The sequence below is a fragment of the Poecilia latipinna genome, unplaced genomic scaffold (genome assembly GCF_001443285.1).
Source record: "Poecilia latipinna isolate Pla-1442-1.1 unplaced genomic scaffold, P_latipinna-1.0 Scaffold3113, whole genome shotgun sequence".
In the NCBI taxonomy this organism is placed as follows: Eukaryota; Metazoa; Chordata; class Actinopteri; order Cyprinodontiformes; family Poeciliidae; genus Poecilia; species Poecilia latipinna.
In genome coordinates, this window is record NW_015115729.1 from 7,591 (window position 1) to 29,833 (window position 22,243).

At 39.0% G+C, this 22,243-nt stretch overlaps 1 protein-coding gene across 1 annotated transcript in view; it reads right to left on the reverse strand.

The window, feature by feature from the left end:
* Positions 1–339: 339 nt before the first annotated feature.
* LOC106940171 (phospholipid-transporting ATPase ID-like) overlaps positions 340–22,243 on the reverse strand; it is a 35,843-nt gene continuing 13,939 nt past the window's right edge. Inside the window, exons 2-28 of the mRNA XM_015022837.1 lie at positions 21,827–21,914; positions 20,027–20,088; positions 19,034–19,147; positions 17,218–17,316; positions 13,211–13,272; positions 12,103–12,175; positions 10,968–11,038; positions 10,777–10,859; positions 10,030–10,188; positions 9,860–9,948; positions 8,597–8,784; positions 8,314–8,522; positions 8,106–8,149; positions 7,201–7,366; positions 6,946–7,134; positions 6,687–6,802; positions 5,691–5,855; positions 5,488–5,599; positions 4,643–4,748; positions 4,424–4,556; positions 4,156–4,339; positions 3,453–3,676; positions 3,278–3,361; positions 2,451–2,696; positions 2,233–2,371; positions 1,382–1,512; positions 340–880 (exon numbers count right to left, since the gene is read on the reverse strand). Coding sequence (XP_014878323.1) covers positions 551–880; positions 1,382–1,512; positions 2,233–2,371; positions 2,451–2,696; positions 3,278–3,361; positions 3,453–3,676; positions 4,156–4,339; positions 4,424–4,556; positions 4,643–4,748; positions 5,488–5,599; positions 5,691–5,855; positions 6,687–6,802; positions 6,946–7,134; positions 7,201–7,366; positions 8,106–8,149; positions 8,314–8,522; positions 8,597–8,784; positions 9,860–9,948; positions 10,030–10,188; positions 10,777–10,859; positions 10,968–11,038; positions 12,103–12,175; positions 13,211–13,272; positions 17,218–17,316; positions 19,034–19,147; positions 20,027–20,088; positions 21,827–21,869 — 3,621 coding nt within the window. The 5' untranslated portion in view covers positions 21,870–21,914 and the 3' untranslated portion in view covers positions 340–550. The remainder of the gene's footprint in view (positions 881–1,381; positions 1,513–2,232; positions 2,372–2,450; positions 2,697–3,277; positions 3,362–3,452; positions 3,677–4,155; positions 4,340–4,423; positions 4,557–4,642; positions 4,749–5,487; positions 5,600–5,690; positions 5,856–6,686; positions 6,803–6,945; positions 7,135–7,200; positions 7,367–8,105; positions 8,150–8,313; positions 8,523–8,596; positions 8,785–9,859; positions 9,949–10,029; positions 10,189–10,776; positions 10,860–10,967; positions 11,039–12,102; positions 12,176–13,210; positions 13,273–17,217; positions 17,317–19,033; positions 19,148–20,026; positions 20,089–21,826; positions 21,915–22,243) is intronic.

The following is a 22,243-nucleotide window of genomic DNA, read 5'->3' on the forward strand; positions in this document are numbered from 1 at the left end:
GATTTAAAGTGAGAAGACGTCCTAAAGCAGCTCATTCTGACAGGAAATCTCATTATCTAAAATGATTTTATGTAAAAAATGCAATGAACATGTTTTGAATAGGCCATAGATCTATCCTAACCTGTTCAAGGAAGCACAAATGAAGAGAAAAAGAAGAGTAAAGTACTGACAGCAGCGTGTTTTTGCTGGTTGTTCCCTCTGTACGAAACTCTGCGTCGCCTCTGGACTCCCAGGATTACGAAGGTCTGGGCAGTCTGTAAACATGATGACACTCTGTGTTTCCCAACATGTTAAATCACTTCCATTCTCTGCTTGTTGCTGCCTGGAAGCTCACTGGTCTGTTTCTGTGTCTGTTATCAAGTAGATCCGTCCGTTAGCGTCCCACCTGCTGCTTCCTCCAGGTTCAAACTTAAACATCTGACGCCAGTAAACCGTTTACCTCTCAGAAGTGAGGGCTGCCGTTCCTTTAAATGAAACTGTCAGCGAAAAAATTTCCACAGAAACCTCAGAGTTTCTGTTTCCCTCCAGAAGTTTAATTAGCTTCCTTCTCTCATAGATCGCCGTCGCTGAACGTCCTGTACATCTGCAGCGAGGTCACCTCCACGTCCGGCACCTTCAGGTTCTGGGGCCGGCCCGTCGGGCTGTAGCCTGCCGACCGGCCCATGGGGCTGAACCCCGTGGCGGCGCGCCCCACCTGGGGGAAACCCGACGCCCGCGACACGGCGGGACGCCTCAGGAAACGGCCCGACGTCACCAGGTCGCCGTAGCCCTGCGCGTGGGAGAAGGCGTAGCCCGAGCGGCGGGAGCTGGTGCGGCGGATCCGGGAGCGGCGAGGCGGAGGAGGAGGCGTGGCTCTGGCCTGCCTCACCTTGAACATTACCTGGAGGTCAAAGGAGGAGAAGAAAAGATGGAAAAACTGTCTGGTGTGACGTGTGTCTCAACGTTGGAAGGAATGTTTGGATCATTAGAAACTTAATACTACAGAGTCAGATGTTCAATCTTCACGTATAGTTATTACCGCTGGGATGTTGATAAAGTCAGAAAATAATCCTTTTACTCTTTTTGTACACTTTAGCTTTTCAACGAAGCTGTTCAGGACTAAAATAGCATCTCAATGCTAAACAGGTAGCAGCAGAACAGACGCTAATGTCCAAAGCTAACATTTCCTGAAACTCTGGAAACTGAATGGGTAGAATAACACTTTCAGATTAAAAACAATAAATATATTTGTTATTGAGCTCATTTTTCTTATTCCATAATTGAACATTGAATAGCATGTTGCTTTCTCTAAATGAACGAGGGACACGCTTCATGCAAATGACATTCCAGCAGCCGCTGTGCATTGGTGAGAATGCAAAGCGGCTCCTGGTGTTTCCTGCACCTTGTCATTGATGGTGGGGCAGAGCTGAATCAACAGGAAGCGGCAGGTGACCACAGGAAGTACGCACAGGATGGAGGTCAGGATGATCGTCAGCCAAACGTTGGGCTGGTTCAGAGAGTTTCGAGCCGTTCCTAAAGAGACAAACAAATCAGAATAAAATTTACTTTTTAAAAATCAGGTTCAGTCAGACATGGATGAAACTTTTGGCTTCTTTAAAATAACATTTAATGACAACAAAAATGATATATCTCAACCAAATATGGGAGAAATAAAGGAATAATAATTATAATAATAACTAAAAGGCAATGTTCTCAAGGCTCAATAATGAATAAAATATTTTAAAAATAATTTGTTTATCCTTTAAACAGAAAATAACAAAAAATCTAAATGTGAAAACTTGAATTTTTAATTAAATTTAGATCTAAGTTATTGTGATAAATGGTAAAATTGTTGTTTTGAGACAATTTTCCAGTAACATAATGGCAAAATAATGTAAGAACATATTCTCTAAGACCAATAAACTTTAAATTTTAATGAACATTTAAAACTGGCACTGGAAGACATTTTAAATATACAAAATACATAAACAAAAACAACAAATAAAATGGATTATAAAATCTTTGCAAACAAAATTGTTCCTCTAAAAAAGAGCTGGTTGAGATCAAAGCACCAGACTGAAGACTTTTATCATCCAGTTTTTGGTGGAAAGAGAGAAAGAGAAAAAGATAAATCATGCAAATGGAAGTTATTGGGCTTATTTTAAATTATCATGTGATTAACCGATTTACGTATTTTGTTATTTAATGCAGGCCAAGTCCAGTCAGCGTCGCTTGAAGCCAACAGATCCTCACCTATGAAGGGGAAAGCTGATGGAAAGATGAGGAACATCCCGTTGCTGTACATGGTGAAGGTGACGGCGAAGTACATGGCCAGGCTTCCCAAAACGAAGAAGGTGTTCACCGCCGTCCAGTAGGACATCTCCAGCCCCAGCTACCGACAAGCAGACAGACCATCTCCAAAATGCTCACTTCACTCTGCAAACGCTAAGCAACAGGCTGATCCTCCTCACCTGGATGCTGACTGCAAACAGCAGGCAGGTCTGCGTGAGCAGGGCGAAGGACTGGTAGTCGGCCACGTCCTTCCCGTCGCCCCTCACCGTGTCCTGCAGCGCGGCGTACGGGATGAAGAACAGCACCAGGGAGCTGTAGCAGCTGTGGACGGCACATTTGAAGAAGGCCGTCTTGCTGAAGTACAGGTTGAGTTGGCCGGGAATGTAGAGCTGTGGGTGCTGGAAACTCCACGCGTCGTTCACATCCTGACCAGCAGAGGGAGACAAAGGTGACGACTCTGAATCCAAATTTTAGGTATAAACTCCTTCTTTTGCACAATTCAAACAAATACACAAGATTAAAATTTAGTTTTGTTTTTTGGAACATGGATCAAAAAGCTATGAATCAGTTGATCTAAAGTTGGTTGATCTTATCGACAGGCTAACAATTTTTGTTTTCTCTTGTATCAAGAAAATCCACCATCTTTCATAAAAGGTGAAATGTTTCTGTCAGCTGAGTTAAATACTGACTGAAAAAATAGAAAATCGAGGTTTTCTCATCTTTTTGTAACATCCGGCTGAATGAAGAGCTACTTTAGTAGCTTGTTGAGTGTTTATATTTCAAAAAAGAACCGCATAAAGTGCGTTTTAGTGACAGTTTCTCTTTTCACAAATCATAATATGGCCACCATGTTTGTTTATATATCGCTTAAAGATGGCCAGTGGCCCCCTCTGCTGGATGGAGGCAAAATTACAACAATAAAAGAAGGCCTAAGCAGACGGTATTATTAGTTCGTCGACTGGAACTAATTTTAATCAAATAAAATATGACAATTAATGATTATTACCTGATCAAACAGGCTCATTCCCAGAACAGGCAGAGCTGTGTACATCAGGTTGTAGAGCGTGATGAACCATTCGTCATACACCGTCTGAAAGAGCAAAGTCAAGTTCAGATTTCTTTTTTTCTGGCTGGTGAAAAACAGGCGTTTAAATGCCAGGACTCATCTCCGGCTGTCCCACCTGCGCCGAGAATCCACAGAAGAAGGCAAACCAGAAGTGGACGAAGGTGAAGGTGAAGTTCTTGTAGAAGAAGTAGCGCAGGAATTTGCACATGCGCAGGTAGGACCAGCGTCCGTGCACCAGCAGGAGGCGCTGCAGGAAGCGGAACTGGGCGAAGGAGTAGTCGCTGGACAGGACGGCCTGCATGCCCTCCTGTCCTGAGATGCCGACACCAATATGAGCCGCTGGAGGAGACGGAGAGAGAAACGATTTATTTAATGATGAATTAAAAACAGAGGGACACTTGCAGAAATATACTTAAAGTAAAACAACTGGATGACTGGCTTTTATAATGATGGATTTTATAATGAATTGATGGATGTACAGATGGATAGATGATCTTTATTCCAATAAAACACCTCCGACTCTAAGCTGTCATCCCTTTATTGTCCAGTAGGTGGCAGAAAAACACTAAAATCGTGGAGCATCACAGTTTTCTGTGTTCAGCAGCAGATTAAGACTAGATGCTGTTTCTGTCAACATGAGAAACAAACTGAGGAAGTTACGACTTTCTGTTTTATTCCACACTGTTGTGTCATTATGATCACCTTTAAAATGCAAAACTCACCATAGAAAAAACACATTTTATCATTTATTTCAGAAAACATGAAGCGTGAGGTTATTACCAAACTGACTATAACCAAAGCCTTGGACGCAGTGGTACCTTTGATCATGCTGACGTCGTTGGCTCCATCGCCTATAGCCAGAGTTACCGCCTTCTTGTACTTCTTGACCAGCTCGACCACCTGGGCCTTCTGCAGCGGCGTCACCCTGCAGCAGATCACCGCTTTACACAAACACGCCGTCCTGAGGAACTCCAGCTCCATGCTGCTCTCCAAGGCGTACGCCTGACCGACAAAGACAGGAGCATTACTCATAAACATCCAGGCTCATTGATTCATTGGCCAGCAGAGGGCGCTGCTGTAACGTACCAGACTGTGTCCGTTGATAACGAGTCCATACTCCCCATTGGCCTCCTCGTCTTTAATCAGATTTTTACTCTTCTCCTCTGTCAAAAGCAGGCTGTTTGCTGCTCCGTCTGGTTTCATGGAGTTTTGTGCATTTCTGCTCCAAAAATCAAAACCACAGCTGGTTAAATTGGAGCTTAAAACGACTTGGCTTCATAAGGATTTTAGAAATGTTCCTGTGACCTCAGTTCTTGTCTGACATCCTCAGGCGAGTGACCCGAGACGATGAAGATGTCTTTCATTTCCTCCCGCAGCAGGTTGCACGAGTAGCCGATGTTTTCTGCCGTTTCTAAAAGACAAACTAAAGCTGCAACAAACAAGCCTGGACAAAGTCTCAGTCCAGGTCAAAGTAAAGAATCCCTTCACACACAGAGCATGAAATGTCACATTTAAGATCTTTTAAGACCTTTTTAATGCCACCATGAAGTTTTGCCTGACAGAAAAATTTGAGACCTGTGATTACTGTATTTAAGGCCAACTTACATTTTATTCATTTTAAGACATTTTGATTGGACGACACCTGGATGAAAGGTAAATTGATGACCCTCTGTTATTTCAAGGAGTGAAGGCAGGGGCGGAGCTACAGGGGGCGCTCTTCCCTCACAGATCAGAATGACAACATTATTTATATACACACTTTAAATCAGATATTTGCAAAAGACACAACCTCTTTTTATTTCTTGGTGTCTGAAGTTAAATCTGATCAAACTCTTTTTGTTTCAGGTCAGTTAAAATTACCAAAATTATTTATATTTCCTAATTGCCAGAAAACTTTGCTAGATTTTTTTTAAATAGATTTTTCTGAAACCTTCCTTGAATTGGAAAGTTGCCGTTGCAGCTGTATGACTTGGGTCAAACCTTTTGGGTTTCATATAAATATCTTAGTTGTTCTCATCCATGAGCCCCCCACCACCGTGGCCCCCCGGGGGTAAAAGTCTAGCTCCGCCACTGCATGCAGGGGATATTGAGCATATTGGCTGCTTTTTAGCTGAACTTGTTCATGTCAAACAAAGTTTTCCATGAAATACCTTGCTTGTCGCCAGTCAGAACCCAGATTTTGATGTCCGCTTTGGCCAGCTGCTCGATGGTCTGAGGCACTCCGTCCTGCAGCTTGTCTTCGATGGCTGTTGCTCCCAGCAGCTGCAGACCAACACAAACAGCAACATGCATTAAATCCAGTTAGCTTCCTGTTTTTATCTGTTGTACTCCAGATATTTATTCATCTTCCTACCAGCAGGTCCTTCTCTATCTCCTCGTACAGCTCATCCAGTTTGCTCTCCTTGTCTTCCAGCGAGGTGCTCGCCTCATGGTGGCGCTCTCTCCACCGGCTGAAATACTCCTCGTCCAAATCTTTGTAGGCTAGAGCGAGCGTCCGCAATCCCTCCCCTGCAAATTCCTGCAGATCAGCATGCACATACTTATAAGGACAAGCCGTAAGAAGATGCAGCAAATGCAGCAGCGATAGCATCTGAAGATATAAACAAAGTCAAAGTGAAGCATCCGGCTGCGTAAATCATAAAGATTCCCATCTAATAAAACTAACAGTGAGAGAAAAAAACAGACAGTTTTGGTTTTGAGTGTTTTTCTGTCATAATCATGATCTAAGCTAGCAGACATGAAGTGAACAGAGAGAGGAGGGAAAGCATGTAAAGAATCCAAACCAACTAAACGTGACCTTGGTGTGAATAAGAAGGTTCTGACAGAGTCAGTACATGTAGTAACAAACACGTAGGCTACATGTACGCCTTAGCTAGCAGATATAATTAGCTTAAGTTAGCTAAGCGAATTATGCTAGTTCACCAGTAAGTACTACAGTCAATAACACTGATATTTATGTTAGTATCACACAGAGGTGGGTAGAGAACTCAAAAACTATAAACAAATAACAGTCATAATGTACTTATATTGCTTATAAGTTATGTAGGAACGAGGCGAGGAATACTTCCAAGCTTGTGGCTTGTTTGTTGTTGTCATAGCAACTCCATAGCCTACCAAGATGGCTGCCAGTTACAAAGTTGCTGTAAGTGTGATGTCACATGAGAACTATCTATTGAATATTCAACCATATGTGTTATGTGTTGATATCGATCACGTGTCTGTTGTGATATATATTGTTATTGATTTATTGATTTATTGCCCAGCCTGATCAGCCTGATCAGGTGGAGGGACTGGAGTCGTGCAAACAAGTGGAAACCAAAGCATGAGGAGGAAAAGCAGCTTCACTGACGTTCAGGTGGTCCGTGGTGACGTCCATCAGTTTGCTGCAGGACTGGTGCAGCCTCTCGTAGATGATCGTGTCGGCGCCTTTGCAGTAGAGAGAGAGCTTCCCCTCCGGACTGCGCACTGTTTACACACACACACACACACACACACACACACACACCCAAACACACACACACACACACACACACCCCAAAGTCTTGGTTCCATTTATCAGGAAACAGAAACTCAACGCCAAGCAGCTCAGAAAAATCCGGTCTTCTCACCGATGACGGACATCCTCTTGCGGACATTGTTGAAGTCGAGGATCGCCAGCAGTTCGTAGCTGCGCTGATTTCCCATTTCCACAATGGAAATGCTGTCGGGTGTTCGCGAGCGGAAGACGAATCCGAAGTTTCTGGCCGCAGTAACGAGCGCGCCTTCGTCTGGAGACTGGGCCTGATAGAGAAGCTCACCTGCAGGAGAAACAGGGTGACTTCCTGATTCAAGCCAGAGAGAAAAGCGGGACGTTTTCCACCCACCTTCCTTCTTCTCCTCGGCCATGACGGTGTGGCAGAGCGCCAGCAGCCTGAAGAAGGCGTGGACCTCCGGGTTCTCCAGCTTCACCGCCTCCACCAGCGCGTGGTCGTAGAAAACGAACCGCGGGTCGGCCAGCACGTTGAAGGAGAAGTCCACCGGGTCTTTAAGCTGCAGGTCAGGACGTAAACGGACCTTTAGTCTGACGTCAGGATGAACGCGTCCCAACAGCAGCAGTTAAATCTGCATCAGCTTCTGACTTAAAATGAAGCTCAAAACTTAACAACTGCTGTTTTGAATTTAAAAATGTTGGTGGAAAATCATCTCAGACTAAGAAGAACAACATTTTTTAATTAAGTTATTGTTTTAGCTGAATAAAAATGCAACATTACGAGAAAAAATGCATGAAATTAAGTGGCTTTAATGAGAAAAATGCTTGAGAAGAGTTATAAAGCTCAGATGTGACCAACTTGGTAAGTCTTTGATGTTTTTTATTCGAAATAGACTCAGACGTTTCTGCAATCATTTCAAAGTCCAGCAACTGATAATAATTTGATGCTGATGTGTTAAAAGTATTTCCTTATTCATGAATTTATTTACTTCCCATAAAGTTACAACTTTATTTTTGTATAATTACTTTATTCTTGAGTATTGACAACTATTTTTGTATTTTACAACTTTATTCTCATGTTATTCTGACTTTATGACTTTAGTCTGGTAATATGACTATCGTCTTATTACAATTTAAGTTTTGTAATATGATGACTTTATTCTCCTGTTATTACATTTTAATTATTACGTTTTTATTTTCATGCAAAGACTTTCAAACTGTTTTTTCCTTAGCCTTGCCCTAAAACTCCCCAAATAAATGCAAGTAAATTAAATTTTACTTGAATTTTTATTAACTTACCTCAGAAATATCCAGTCTCTGACCTGTGTAGTCGTAAACATCTCCTGCAGAAACAAATAAATATGCATACTTAAAACATTTCAACAAATAAATAAAATACAGAATAATAATAATAACAGATTGAAGGAGTGAACTAAAGCCCTGCATGTTGCAGAAGTTTTTGTTGTTGTTGTTGGTTTAAAACCAGCAGTGAGGCGTCTTATCTCACCGTAGGACTTCCCGTTGATGGAGCATTTGTTGAAGATCATGATGTTCTGGGTGAGCGTCCCCGTCTTGTCGCTGAAGACGTACTTGATCTGGCCGAGTTCCTCGTTCAGCGTGGTGGTGCGCGCCTCGGCCGGCGTGTCACTGCGGGAATAATACATCTTCCTGTCCCAGTCGATGTAGAAGCTGTTCCCCAGCCGAATTATTTCCACACTGCAAAAAGACGCAGCAGGTATAATATTTGGCTTTTTTGCGTTAAGTGATGTGAAAGTGTGCGGACAGGTCACCTGACGTAAAGCGAGATGGGCACCACGGTGTTGAGGATGATGATGTAGGACCAGAAGGTGAGGAAAGCCGAGAAGCCGGCGCTGTGTTTTCTCTGCAGGAAGACGGTGAAGTTGGAGCCGTTCTTTACCTCCCAGATGTAATTCCCGATCGCCAGGATCATGCACATGAACACCAGAGATCCAAAAATCTACAGAATGAGAGCAAAAAGCTTCTTTATCGTCAGGGACACAAGTTCAAGTTTATTTGTACATTTCAGCAGAGAAGCAGTTCAAAGTGCTTTAAAAGCACAAAATATAAAGTCATCAGTAATTAAAACGTTGCATTTTGCCAGGATTACACATCAAAACGTTGGTTAGTGTTTCATTTATTATGTTTCAAAAGCAACTTCAACCAGCTGGGTTTTAGTCTGGGTCTAAAGGAGCTCAGTGTTTCGGATGTTTGTCAGTTTTCTGGAAGTTTGTTCCAGATTTGTGGTGCATAGAAGCTGAATGCTGCTTCTCTATGTTTGGTTCTGGTTCTGGATGCAGAGCAGAACCAGAACCAGAACCAGAACCAGAACCAGAGGAGCTGAGAAAACCCGTCTCATATTTTACTTTTTATAATGTTAGCACCATAACTCTTCATCTACGTCTCTTTCTGTCCACAAGTTGAGTTTAATTTAAGGCCAAATAATCAGAAAATAAGTCATTATGTAATTTAATGCACTGTTAAATAATCCAAACTGATTATTTTTTATATTTAAGTTGCTCTAATTATTCCAAACTCAATTCATGTTTAACTTGATAAGAAATTAATCAGATGATAAATTAAAATGAGCTCAATATTTTCTATTCTGGTGATTATTTTTTTATGGAAAGTTAGTTTATAGATGCACCATTATCAGTTTTATTTATGATTTCAGTTAATTGTGGCTTTAGTACCGTTTAAATTATTGTTTTTCTTTTTGGTTATTTAAAATGTCTTCCAGCTCCAGTATTAAAATTACTTTACAAAATTAAAGTTTATTGGTCTTTAAGAGGAGAAGTTTGCATTGTTTGCATTGTTTATTATTGTTCGTATCGTTATATTTCTTATGTACTGGGATATTTTATCATCCAGCAAAATTTGTTGTTCTAACAAATTTTCTAGCTCTTGTGCGTCCTGCCCCTTTCTAATGCCGCCCTGGGCAAACACTCATATTAAATAACTGAATAAAACAAAGAACGTTGTATAACTATGTCAGGATGCCGTCTAAAAACATTTTTAAAAAGTTTCAAACTCACACACAGAACCAGAACGTTCATCAGTCGGTCGATGCTGGTTCTCTTGAAGGTGCTCTTCCCGCTGTTCTGCATCAGCTTCGTCTCCTGACCTGCAAAACAAACAAAGCACGAGTAAGATTTTCATTTCGTTTGGAGTTTTAGATTAAACCTGAGCGAAGCGCCTGGCTGACCCCCGAACAGCACCAGGCCGAAGCACCAGTCGGTGTTCCTCAGGGTGCAGCCGCGCAGCAGGATCTTCTCGTTGTCCAGCGGGTATTTCTGGCCGGCGAACGCCAGCGTCCCGTTGAAGCGGTCCAGACGATTGTTGGGGGGTTCGCAGCGAACCTCGCCTTCAAACCAGACACAAACGCCGTAAATACTAGAGAACTGGAATAATGATGAATATCAGCACTTTTTAGTCCCTTTCTGTCGCTCTTTCTAGCTTTTTGAAGTAGATTTTAACAAAAATTGTATTAATGTAAGACTGGCACTAATTCAACAGATGTTTCCTCAAGTAAAGGTAAAAAAGTATTTGGTAAAAATTACTGAGTAACTGATCAAATTGTCAATCATTTAATGCTTAAAAATGATATTATCAGGTGGACCAAAAAATCTGACAATAATTCAAATAAGTGACAAAAAATAACAAAATGAAGCAAATCAGTTTCTTTCAATAAAAAACTTATGAAACTTTAACAAAAGCTGCAGGTTTGTGTGTGTCTGGTGAATTTTTGATTAAAACATGTTTGTTTTTCATTCAGTAGGTAGAAAATCCAGAAGTTTTACTCCAGAAAGAGCAGAAATACCTTATAATAAAATTACTCAAGTAAAAGTAACAAGTAGAGCATAGTAAAAAAAACTCATAAAAGTAATTTTCTTCCCCTAAAAAGTTACCAATGTAAATGTAATGGAGTAAATGTACCAGCTCTGATTTGTACCATTAAAATCGGCCAGTTTTTCGATATCGTCTCCCAGGTCTCCGGTGACAGGAAGGGCCTGCTTGACCTTCAGGTTCGTCTCTCTGAGGAAGAGAGAAAACAGACGGAGGGAAAAGCAAATGAAGAAATAAGTGAATTATTTTCAGTTGGCACATTTATGAGTTACGTCTTAAACCTGAAAGTGAACTAACCCGTCCAGTTCTGCCGTCTCTATGTACACGAGGTTCAGGGGTTCACTGCTGGAGAGCAGCAGGAGGTCGGCCTGAAATAAAAACGGTTTCATTAAATGTTTCCAACGTTTGTTTTCATAAGAGGAAATTATTGTGTTCAGCTTTAAATGGCTCATTTTTTTATAAATATAAATGTACACAAATTCAGGCAAAACAGCAGGACTGAGGTAAACAAGTTCACACAAAATCAAACGTGTTAAAAATATATTTTAAAAATATACAAAAACCAAGTCTAAGAAAAACTTTCTGCAGAGAAAAAACATGATTACAACACAGAAATACTGTGTAACGAGGATCACCTTAAAAAACATGTAAATAAAGTTCATGTGTTAGAAAGACAACAGACTGTTTACAATCTATGAAAAATAAAAATTAGAGCTGCACCATTTGGAGTTTTCTGGCCGATCATCGATCTTTGAAAAGTCTGATTCTGATTAACGTTTGTTTTTCTGAAAAGTCAACAGTGAGGCGATCATCGTTAGCCTCTCTGGTGCAGACAGAAAACAGAAATGTGATTCCAATATTAACCTTTTTCATGCTTTGCAATATCTATTTAAATAACATTTAAATTTGAATTGTGAATCAACTGTCACACCTAAAAATAAGCAACAAATGACAGAACATCAAAATACAGCCAGAGGGACAAGTTAAGATTTTTCCATGTAATTTTAAAGCGACAGTAGCTAACAGGTGCTAATATTTAAAGCATTAAGCTTCAACAGAAACAATAGTTTGAATCATTTCCTAGTCGACACAATGCCGTGTTTTATTTGTAATTTACATGTAGAAAATTCCCTAACTAACATAAAACAGGACAAATTTTGTTTTATTTAATGTCTGACAAAAGAGAAAAAATCTTTTGTGTCATTTTTTATTCCGTGTATTTTTATTCTGACTAAAAGGTTTGAAAACATTTAGTCATTAGAAAACAAGGCAAAATGCAGAGGACCAAGAACACAACCCAGAGGAACTCCAGCTTTTATGGAGAACGTAGAAATGACACACAGCAACGAGCTGAAACTACAACGTGGTTGGATGGGAAGAACACAGTAATCCAAACTTATAATGCCAAATATGAAATAAAAAGTTTACTTACGGTTACAAACTGGTTGTTTTCTAGCTTGATGATGTCTCCTACCTGGACGTCCATCCATTTCTCGCTCCGCAGCCTGAGAACAAATCACAAAGTTACATTTGGTTTCGTCACAGTGGGAGGCTCGCTGCCGGCTGGAAACCAGTTTTTCTGTTTTTTTATGCCAGGAAAGAAACCGTCTGAGGGACCATAAACAAACCCACTCTGACCCTAAAGGTCACACCGATACAAGCCACTTTCCCCTGCTGGCTGCTGCTGGTTTCCTGTATGACTCTGTTTGTCCGTCTGCCAGAAACTCGGAACGTTTTCCGATCTTGGACGGAGAAAATAGGAGAGTTCATCAAAGCAGCAGGGATTAAAACGTGATTCTGTCGCTTCAGTTCAACTCGACTGTTTGGAGACAAATGTAGAGCAAAACAACCTGGCAGGATAAACCTGGGAAATATTTAGTTTTGTTTGTCCATTTTTGTTTCGTGAGTCATCTTCACTAATGTTTCTGCCGCTAAAGTTTAAACGCAGAAAGTAAATTATTTATAACACAAGCCGGCCTAAAAGCACTGTGATGAAACAGAGGCTGGGTTTTCCTACAACAGGAAGAACATCAGCAAATATGAATGAAAAAGCAGGTTCTGGACTCAGCAGCACACCTGGACGGGTTCAACTGAGCCAAATCTGTGTAAATCTCTGTATTTTTATGAACAGAAGACAACATGTCAACAGGAAGCAAACGTCTCCTCCTCCGTCCTACAGCTGCTTCCTAAAGCACAGAACGAGGCCTCTACGGAGGAACAACACGGACCAAAATATTTCTGTTTTCATCTCGTAGAGTTCAGCATTTCAACGTTTTTCCCAAAATAAATCAGTTAAATGTTCATGTATATTTGGGTTTCTGCAGCAGGACGATGACCAGCATTTCTCTGTTTCCTGTCAGCCCAACGTCTGAAATCCCAAATGTGTGAAGTGAGTGAACTGATTTTCACATTAAAGTAGTTCAGGTGCTGAATAATTTAATGGTTTATCTGATGAGCATTTCACCTGTGAACCAACAACAAACACGGCGCCACAGACGGCAAATGGGAAAAAAATGTACATTTTAATAAAATAAACTTACTTTCTGTCAATTAGTACTTCAACTTTTCTGTTGTTTACTTGATTGTCGCTCCTGTGGCGATTCTAGGAGACAGAAAGGAGCAGAAAGTGACAGCAGTCAGGTTACAGGAAATTAAATTTGTTTACTGAATCACGTTCTGATCAGACAGCGCCATCACCAGCGACTAACGGGCTGCATCAGGGGTTTTATCGCATCTGGGAGCAGATATGTTACTGTAAATAACCTGGGAGGAAACCTGCTGACGGACGTCTTCTTCCTTTTTTTAAAACCTTGGATTATTACAGCAACATGAGGCTTTTATTGGTCGTCTGGTTTCAGATCCGTCTGAAGACACACAGGCGCCAACGAAGGCGGTTTCCTCCCTTCACTTTTTAAATTTAGTCTTTTAAACATACGAGTCCATTTATTTACCATAACAGACACACAGATCTCTAATTTAAATAAAGTAACAGAATAATATGAGAGATCATTAAGCCTCATTTTTAGGTGTTTTTGTTAATAACTGGTGACATTGAGGAGAAGTTGGTTTTGAACTTTTCTGACCTTTCTTGAATTTTTTTAAAGTGTTTTTTTAATAAGAGAAATTAATTGTTGAAGGATTTCTAAGAAGCCCAGTGCGAGGAAAGGTCTGGTTTTAGTGGAAACCAGTTGAATTAGTTTCCACTTAAGAAGTTAATAACTTCCAAAACAGTGAGATATTTATTCAAGAAAACGATGAATCTCCTGCATAGCAGAGAGGGAGAGAAACAATGTAATTATCTTACTGTTGTAGACAAAAAATGTAGCAAAGCGTCATTTACATGTAATTATCCACTACTAAAGCAACACTAAGCTGCTTTGAACAAACAAAAACCTGAAACATTATAGATGCAAAAGCAGCAAGTCATGAGAAATGACTCCATGTTTAGTCTTGTTGCTTCTGTTCAGAGTAAAAAATGAGTTACTGTGAATAAAAGTGTTACAGTCTGTTAATCTAAGACAACATGTCACTTAATCTGAGGACATTCTGCACAGGATCTTCAGCTTTAGTTAAATCCTCCTAATGAATCTTTCTCACAAAAACAAAATTAAATTGTTTCTAAATGAAACATGAAAATACTACAAAATAAGTGTTATTCTCACTTAAACCCTAGTATTACTCTAAATATCGTTAAATGTATTGCACTTTGTTTGCTCAGTGGAATATGATTTAAAATCTGTTGTGTTTGTGAGCATTAAATTTATACACTTAAATATTATTATTTAAATCCATCTTGGCCCTAAAGTTTCCAAGGTTTTTTTTGGTTTGAATGATTCGTAGATTAGAGTTAAATGGGTTAACAAAACAAAACAACAGCCTTCTGAAAATGTTTGGATGCTTTCAGATTATCTTTGTTTTGTTAAAGTTACAATATTACAAAAGAGGAAACACAATAAATAGAATAAAACTAAAAATGAGCAAAAGAGCAACCAAATATTTACAGGAGGTTTGATACAATCAGTTTCATTTCACAAGTTCAAGTTGACTTCTTATGAAATAAAGAGAATCAAACACCATCTATAGACAAAGTTTGACCCAAAATGACAGGCCAGTGTTTAATGTGTTTAGTGTGTTTATTGTTGTTTATTGTTGTTTATTGTTGTTTATTGTTGTTTATTGTGTTTATTGTGTTTATTGTTGTTTATTGTGTTTATTGTGTTTATTGTGTTTATTGTGTTTATTGTGTTTATTGTGTTTGATGTGTTTGATGTGTTTGATGTGTTTATTGTGTTTATTGTGTTTATTGTGTTTGATGTGTTTGATGTGTTTGATGTGTTTGATGTGTTTATTGTGTTTATTGTGTTTATTGTGTTTAATGTGTTTAATGTGTTTAATGTGTTTATTGTGTTTATTGTGTTTAATGGGTCCGTACATATTATCTTCCAGATCTTACCTCAATCACCATGACGACGACAAAAAGATCAAAATTCTTCGTTGTCCGAAAAGTTTATAAAAACATTTTTCATAATCTGTTCATCCAAAGTGAACATTTGTTAAATTTAAGCTTGTAAAGCTTTCCTAAAACATCCAAATATTCCTTCAGTGTTTGTTTACATTTGGTTTGTCCAAAGTGCGGCGCAGGGGCCATTTTGTGGTCCATGGATTGATCATGTATGGCCCCTGACTTCAGTTCAAGAATGATACAAATTAGGTCCAAACACAGATGTTTCTGTTTTTAAAGAGGACAAAGTAAAATCTTCTTACAATAGAAAATATTTGTCTTTAAATTACCAAGTGTTTTATATTCTCTAGTAACTTTCACTTTTGCTAAATTGTTTTTTTTCCCTATTGATACCTTGAAACTTTGCAAAATTACTTTCAATAAGGTAAACTTGCAGAGCCCTTCTTAAAGTTTTGGCAACAAATCTGCTGCTTACCTAACATTTATCCTGCTCAGCTTATCAGTGAGTTGGTAAAAGAACATTATTTTTGGCCCTCGAGTCCTTTTTGTTTCTGTTCGCTGAGCTAACGTTCAACCCATTGCATGAGCTCTTTCCTCCTCAGTGCTGCCTCATCCCTCCCTCATTCCCCCCACACACCCAGACTCCAACACATTAAAGGAAAACCGATCAACCGGTGCGTCAGAGGCCCGTTCTGTCTTTCTAATAACCATTTTTGGACATTTTAACCCTGAAAGAAGAGGAACTGTTACTATTTCCTAATAAGTTTCAAGTCCCAAATGACATAACTGAAGTAGCAAAGGAGAAATGAAACTCAGAAAAGATGAGTTTGATGAAAAAGTTACACAAAATCTCATGGCAATCTAAAATCTATTGTTTTTTAAAGTATAAAACTTTAAAAAGAAAATGAGAACAAAATCTGTTTGCCAACTGTCAGAGTAAATAGCATTAAATGGCCGGATGAACCGCCAACACCTGTTTGTGTTTAAAGGTTTATTATTATGCAGTTATCAAAATTACTCAAGTCACATCTAAAGTAAGTGACTAATTTCTTGTGACTAACAAGAATAACTAACTTCTTGTTAGTCTAACTAACAGACTAACGAACAGAACGAATATGACGAACCGAACGGAGGGAGGAACGGATGCAGCAGCGCTGCGGGGAAATAGTGACAAAGTAGTTCAGATGTAGGCGTCTCTGACGCAAACAATCAGTAAAATTAGTTTCACCACCACTCAGGTCATTTTACTGCATGATTCAGTGGGTGTGTCAATGACGAGCAACAGATACCAGTTCTATCCGTCATTCATCCAAGAAAGAGTCTCAGGAAGTCGACTGATGTCCAGAGACACTCCAGTCCTGACATTTCAAAATGAGAAGAGACGCTGCTTCCTGTTTGCTCTACGTTGTTTTTCCAAGGAGAAACTCCAGAGAGAGAGAGGTTCAGGATACAAAATGAAAACAAAAATGGAGTGGTGTCAGATTTTATCAGTTGTTTTTGGTAAAAAAACCACAAACCATCCTGCTAGCGGAAGCAAGGCATTGTGGTACTTACCCAGAATGCCCTGCACTGCAGTCCACTCCCTGCTTCTGGAGCGGTCTCCAATCTGCTTGGTGTTCACACGTCCATTCAAACCGCACCAGAGTTCACTTTTTTGGTCCACATCACCTCCCTAACCGAACCGGACTTTCTAGACAAACGGACTGGAGTTGGATTGAAGCGGACTAACCAGGGCTGGTGTGAACGCAGCCTGAGGATGATAGTTTATCAGGTTTCTCGCTCAGGACTTTACGTTTCTTTCTTCTACTTTATTTAACAGTAAAAAAGAGCAATGGAAACTAAATGTTTTATTTTCTGCACTACTAAATATGGTGCAGGAAATATGTGTAAAGGCCTTTGGGCCTAATATTAAGGCCTAGCAAATATAAGGTCAATATAAGGAAACACAGCTACTGATTCTCGCCTCACAATGAGGTCCAAACTATTTGATCTAAGAAAGGTAGCAATTATGTCACTGCAGAGAGAGCAGACTCTCGTTCTTCTTCAAAGGGAAAAGAAAAAGGAAATATTTGAAAATCTGCTTACGATGTCGTCAGTTGCGTCCTTAGCAGCGGTGACCGTCAGCACGAGGGCGAGAGGAACGACGGTGGTGAACCAGGACAGGGAGGAGATCTCAGGAATCAACTGGAAGCAGCAGACAACAGCTCATTCCTGCTCATATGTGCAGACAGTCCATCGCATAAACGTTGTTGCTCAGTTACAAGACCTTTCTAAACAAATGTATGAAACAATCATCCAAGAAAACTTATAAACTACATGCCTTCCCCTTAATTCACCATTTCAGAATATTTATTATAGATAAGACTAAAAATATTTACAAGAAATTTAATTTTGAAACTCAGATTTCCTTTAAAAGAGCTTTCAGAATAAAGTGATAACTTTAATGTAATGATTCCAGGAAGAGTCAGGTTTAAATAACTCCTAACAGAGCGGTTTGTTATGTTGATTTTTCTTTCTGCAGATCGGCCGTTGCAGCTGGAGTAAAGTCGCCGCTTTGCTCATGATGAAGTAACTTCCTGCGCTGGATATCTCACTTCCTTAGTTTTCTGTGTGTTTTGTTTGCAGCGTCAGCCAGAGAAACTTCTCTCACTGAAACTGAGAGTCGACATGTAAAGGCTGCGACTGGTTTGGGTTTCTGTTTGATTTCAAGTTGCTTGGAGACATTTCTGCTGCTTAGAGAAAAACAAATGTTGACAAAACGTCAGGATCTTTGAGACTTTTTCTGTTTTTCTTTCTTTATTTTCACTCCTCCCAGTAAACAGCCATATTCAATAATAACTTTTAAGCACATAGTAAACATATGTTTCATTAAGCCCAGGTTTCAGTATTAAAATATGTATTTTTTATTAGTCTGATATGCTATCTTTAATGTTGGGTGGTTATTATCTGTAACCAGAAAATCATAAAAACGTACAGAAACAAAGATAGTGTATAATGTGTTTCAACTTTTCAATAACATTCTTAATTAATCTGAATTTATTGAACATAACTGCACACAAATGGAGCTCAAACTATTTCAATATCCTTTGGTTACCCCTGTTGCTGGTGTGCACTTTTTCCTTCCACTCAACTTTCTGTGAGTAAACTTTATATCCCGTTGTAATAAGTCAGGATGAGGAATCAAACTGCAGATCTTCACCAACAGAAGCAGGACTTTAGTTACTGAGCTGCGACATGTAACGCTGTGGTAAGTTAGCATGTGAGGAAACCACAACCACGTGTTTAATGTTTAAAAAAAGCCTCTGCAATAATGCAAACTATGATGAGAAACATGCCTTAGACCTCGACTGACACAAACAGATGAATTCAGTTCATTTTACTTCGACTAAGAGCAGTTTGGTTCATTCATATCGCCAGTGTATGACAAATATCCAGTACTTTAGTAAAAACAGACAGAATTATTACATTTTAACTATTAAAATTTTGTACTATTAAAAATGTAATACTTGTTAATAGTAAAATTATTACATTTTTAGTAATAAGCTAACTTGTAACCCAGAAGTTGGCTTCACTCGAATAAATTAAGTTTTACAGCTGCATGTATTGGAAATTAAATTTACAACTATCCACTTTATTACCAATTGATCAGTTTAGTTTTTTTTATTCATCTATCAGTGATTTAATAAAGAGCAAAACAGTTTAGGGAAATATTTTCACCATTTGTAAATAAACCGAATTGAACTGAAACATATTTTTGCTGAAATTAAGTTTAACTGATTGAAGTTTGTTTCTCCTTACTAAAAAAAAAATCAAATAAATGATAAGTGATGTTTAGACATGTGACGGTCTTTTAAATATGTTCAGTGAAGTCAGTGATGTTTGAGCTTGTGTTGCCTCTTACCTGCAGCACCAGCAGAACCAGGAAGTAGGCATTCGCAATCCTCTGGAACTGTTCGAACAGGTTGAGAGGAAGGAAGGTGAAGAAATTGTACTTGGAGGTCTTGATGGCGTTTGTCTGCAAAAAGTTAAAGTTCAAGAAAATCCAAATTAAAAAGACGGCAGATATGTTTGGAGAGTCATAACTATCATTTTCTGTTCAGAAAGCAAATTAACATTGAAGGATATTATATTTAGATGTGATGGAACATTTGTAAAGAAATTCAGCCAAATTTCTGTTGAGGTGTTTTTCCATAAGTATTCAGAATTCCTGATAATTTAATAATAAATCTGTTTCTTATTTCTCATTCTATTGATTACCATATTTCTTGATTTAATGTTTTGCTGGTTTTTTCCACTGAGAGGCTGTGTTTATTTTTCTCACTATCCAAAGGATTTCCTTAAATCAGAAATCTAAGGAAGTAATTTGGGGTCTAAATATGTTGCTTTAGACCCAGGTGGCTCTTGTCAGGCAGCTGGAAGGTTTGTCACATTATCACTGGATCTTCGTGTTCACTACACCACCCACACACGGGATAGTTCTGTCCATAAATGCTTATGAGGGGAAATGAGTGTTTATTCCACAGTGAAGCAGTATGGAGGTTGGGTTCATGCAGTATCAGAGAACCGCAGTTCAATAAAATCTGTTTCATAGAAAACTAGAGGTTTGTTTGATCGTATCCTCGGCTACGCCTCTAAAAAAGTGCAGGATTTGCCGCTGACTACAGCAGAGGTTTCTACCTTCAGCTCTTTGGCTGACATCCAGTCTCCTGATAACAACCAGAACCAGACACAAACAAATCAAGACATGCCTGAAATGGCTGTTTTCTCTGCATACATACAAAATACTCACTTCTGTCTTGAAAGTACACACTGCTGAAGTGACAAAAGCAGAAAACAATAGAACAAACACTCTGAAAACAGTGGGTACAGCATGCAGCGACTGCAGGCCACTTACTGCGTATTTAAAGGAGCGGTTGTACTCTCGGTCATTGGCTCTGAGTTTCCTCTCCAGCTCCGCTTTAGAAAGACAAAGAAACTATTATTGTAGGAGCATCATTTATAGAATGATGTTTAATGCAGAGCAGATGTATAAAAGGCAGGAAACTCTTCAAAACAAACAGCAGCATAACTTTAAAGTCCAACCCGGGGACTTTAAAGATAATCAGTTTATTCATGTTGGCCAAGCAGTTCAACTTGGAAAAAAAAAAGCACACACACACAATCCCAAATATTTCAAATGTTTTTTATTCTTCCCAAATTAATTGGCTTTTTGGAGGCAGAAAATATAAATATAAAGAAAATATAAATATAAAGAAAACTCACCATATTTTACAAACTTGTGTGAAATCTACAGATTTTAATGGTTTTACACAAATCACAACAGATACAGGCCTACAGCCACTTATTTACCCTACTTTATCGTAGAGATATGGAAATTGATACGCTTGAAGATTTTTCGTGAACCTACACAAAACTCTCTTGGACTCATGTTCTAAAACAAACAGGAAGTCGGCCATCTTGGATTGCAGTGCGATTCTGATGGATTTTGACCCGTTTTGGAAGTTTTTAGTCTCTCCTCCTCAGAGATTTTGATTGATCTGCTTGAAATTTGGTGAATTTGCTCAAAAGTTACAGGAAATCTGAAATTATTAAAATTCTGACTTTTTGTGCATGGTGAAGAGGCGTGGCCAGGTCTCAAACTTTGACTAGACACCATAATAATAATAACTGCTATAACTCCTACATTAAAAGTCGCAGAGGTTTGAAACCTGCTGTGATTGGTTTTCAGCAGATCCTGGCAAAACAAACTGATCCAATGCTGACATCACCAAGCCCCGCCCCCTGGCAACAGGAAGTGTAATGTTTTACTGTGAAAGGTCTGTCTGACTCCACATCGAACTGGTGAGAGAAAACCAGTTGGTGTAACTTTATGTAATACCTACTTCATCTGAATTTCATTAAGAAGGAATAATAACAGGATTCATTTGGCCCAAAAGTCGTAATTTAGATTTATTTGGACTTTTCCAGCTCTTCCCTCAAACCTACAGTAATGAGATCAGGGCTTTGCTTTGGCAAATACAAAACATTGACTTTGTTGTTGCTAAGCCACTTTGAAGCTAATCTGTTGGTACACTTTGAGTCATTGTCTGTTTTAAATACCCCTGTGAGCCCAAGATTAGACTTCTTGAGATGAAGCTTTAATATTTCCACATAATTTTTCTCCCTTTGGCAACAAACTCACCCATGCAGCATGATGCTGCCACACCCAAACTTCACCGTGGAGAACGGCGCTTCCAGGATTGGGATCTCATTTTTATTTCACCTTATTTAAGGATTATTATGGCCAAATGCTTTAATTTTAGTTTCATAATAACAGGCAACGTTTCTCAGGTTTTTGTTGGTTTTTGGATTGAGTTGGTAATTCTTTAGTGTTTAGAAATGTTTTAGGAATCCATTCTGCAGTTATTTTGTTTGTTTTAAGTATTGAACATTTTACAGAAACTAGATTTCAAAGGTTTTAAAAGGTTTATAAACTTAAAGCTGTTTTATTTTGTTAGGTTAACAGTGTCGGCACATAATGTGAAGATCAAATGTGGCAAAAAGAAAATCTGTGAATGTGTCCGTGTTAAGTTCAGGCATTTATTTATATTTATCAGTAAATTAAGAATGACACAAACATCCACAGCAAAATAAACTCCATGTCAAAGAAAAAATGCTAAATTACTGAAATATGTGTAGAAACTTTTGGGCTCACCTCCCTCAGTCTTTGGGAAACAATCCAACCCAAAGAACGACATCTTCTCTTCCTCTTCCTCCGTCTGTTATCTCTCCATCATAACAATCTGAGGAGGAAACAGACATCAAATAAAAATTCATTAATTACATTCATTAAATGAGGGAAATCAGTCTTAATTCTGTATAACTTTTATTAAAAATAAGTTACTGCGGCTTTAAGCCGAACGTTTGCTCTGATGTTGATGCTCCTGTTTGCCAGCTGCTCCGTCTTTACAACCTTTTCCATAATGTGCTTCATGAGCTCATCGTTTCCAAGAGGGAACCTTTAAATTTTCCAATCTGCAGCCTCATTTCTGACCTAAACAAGCCGTTAAAGGTCTAGACGTTTAAATGTCAAAGTTTTTGTCAAAGGGAGTAAATACAATCCCAGTTTACG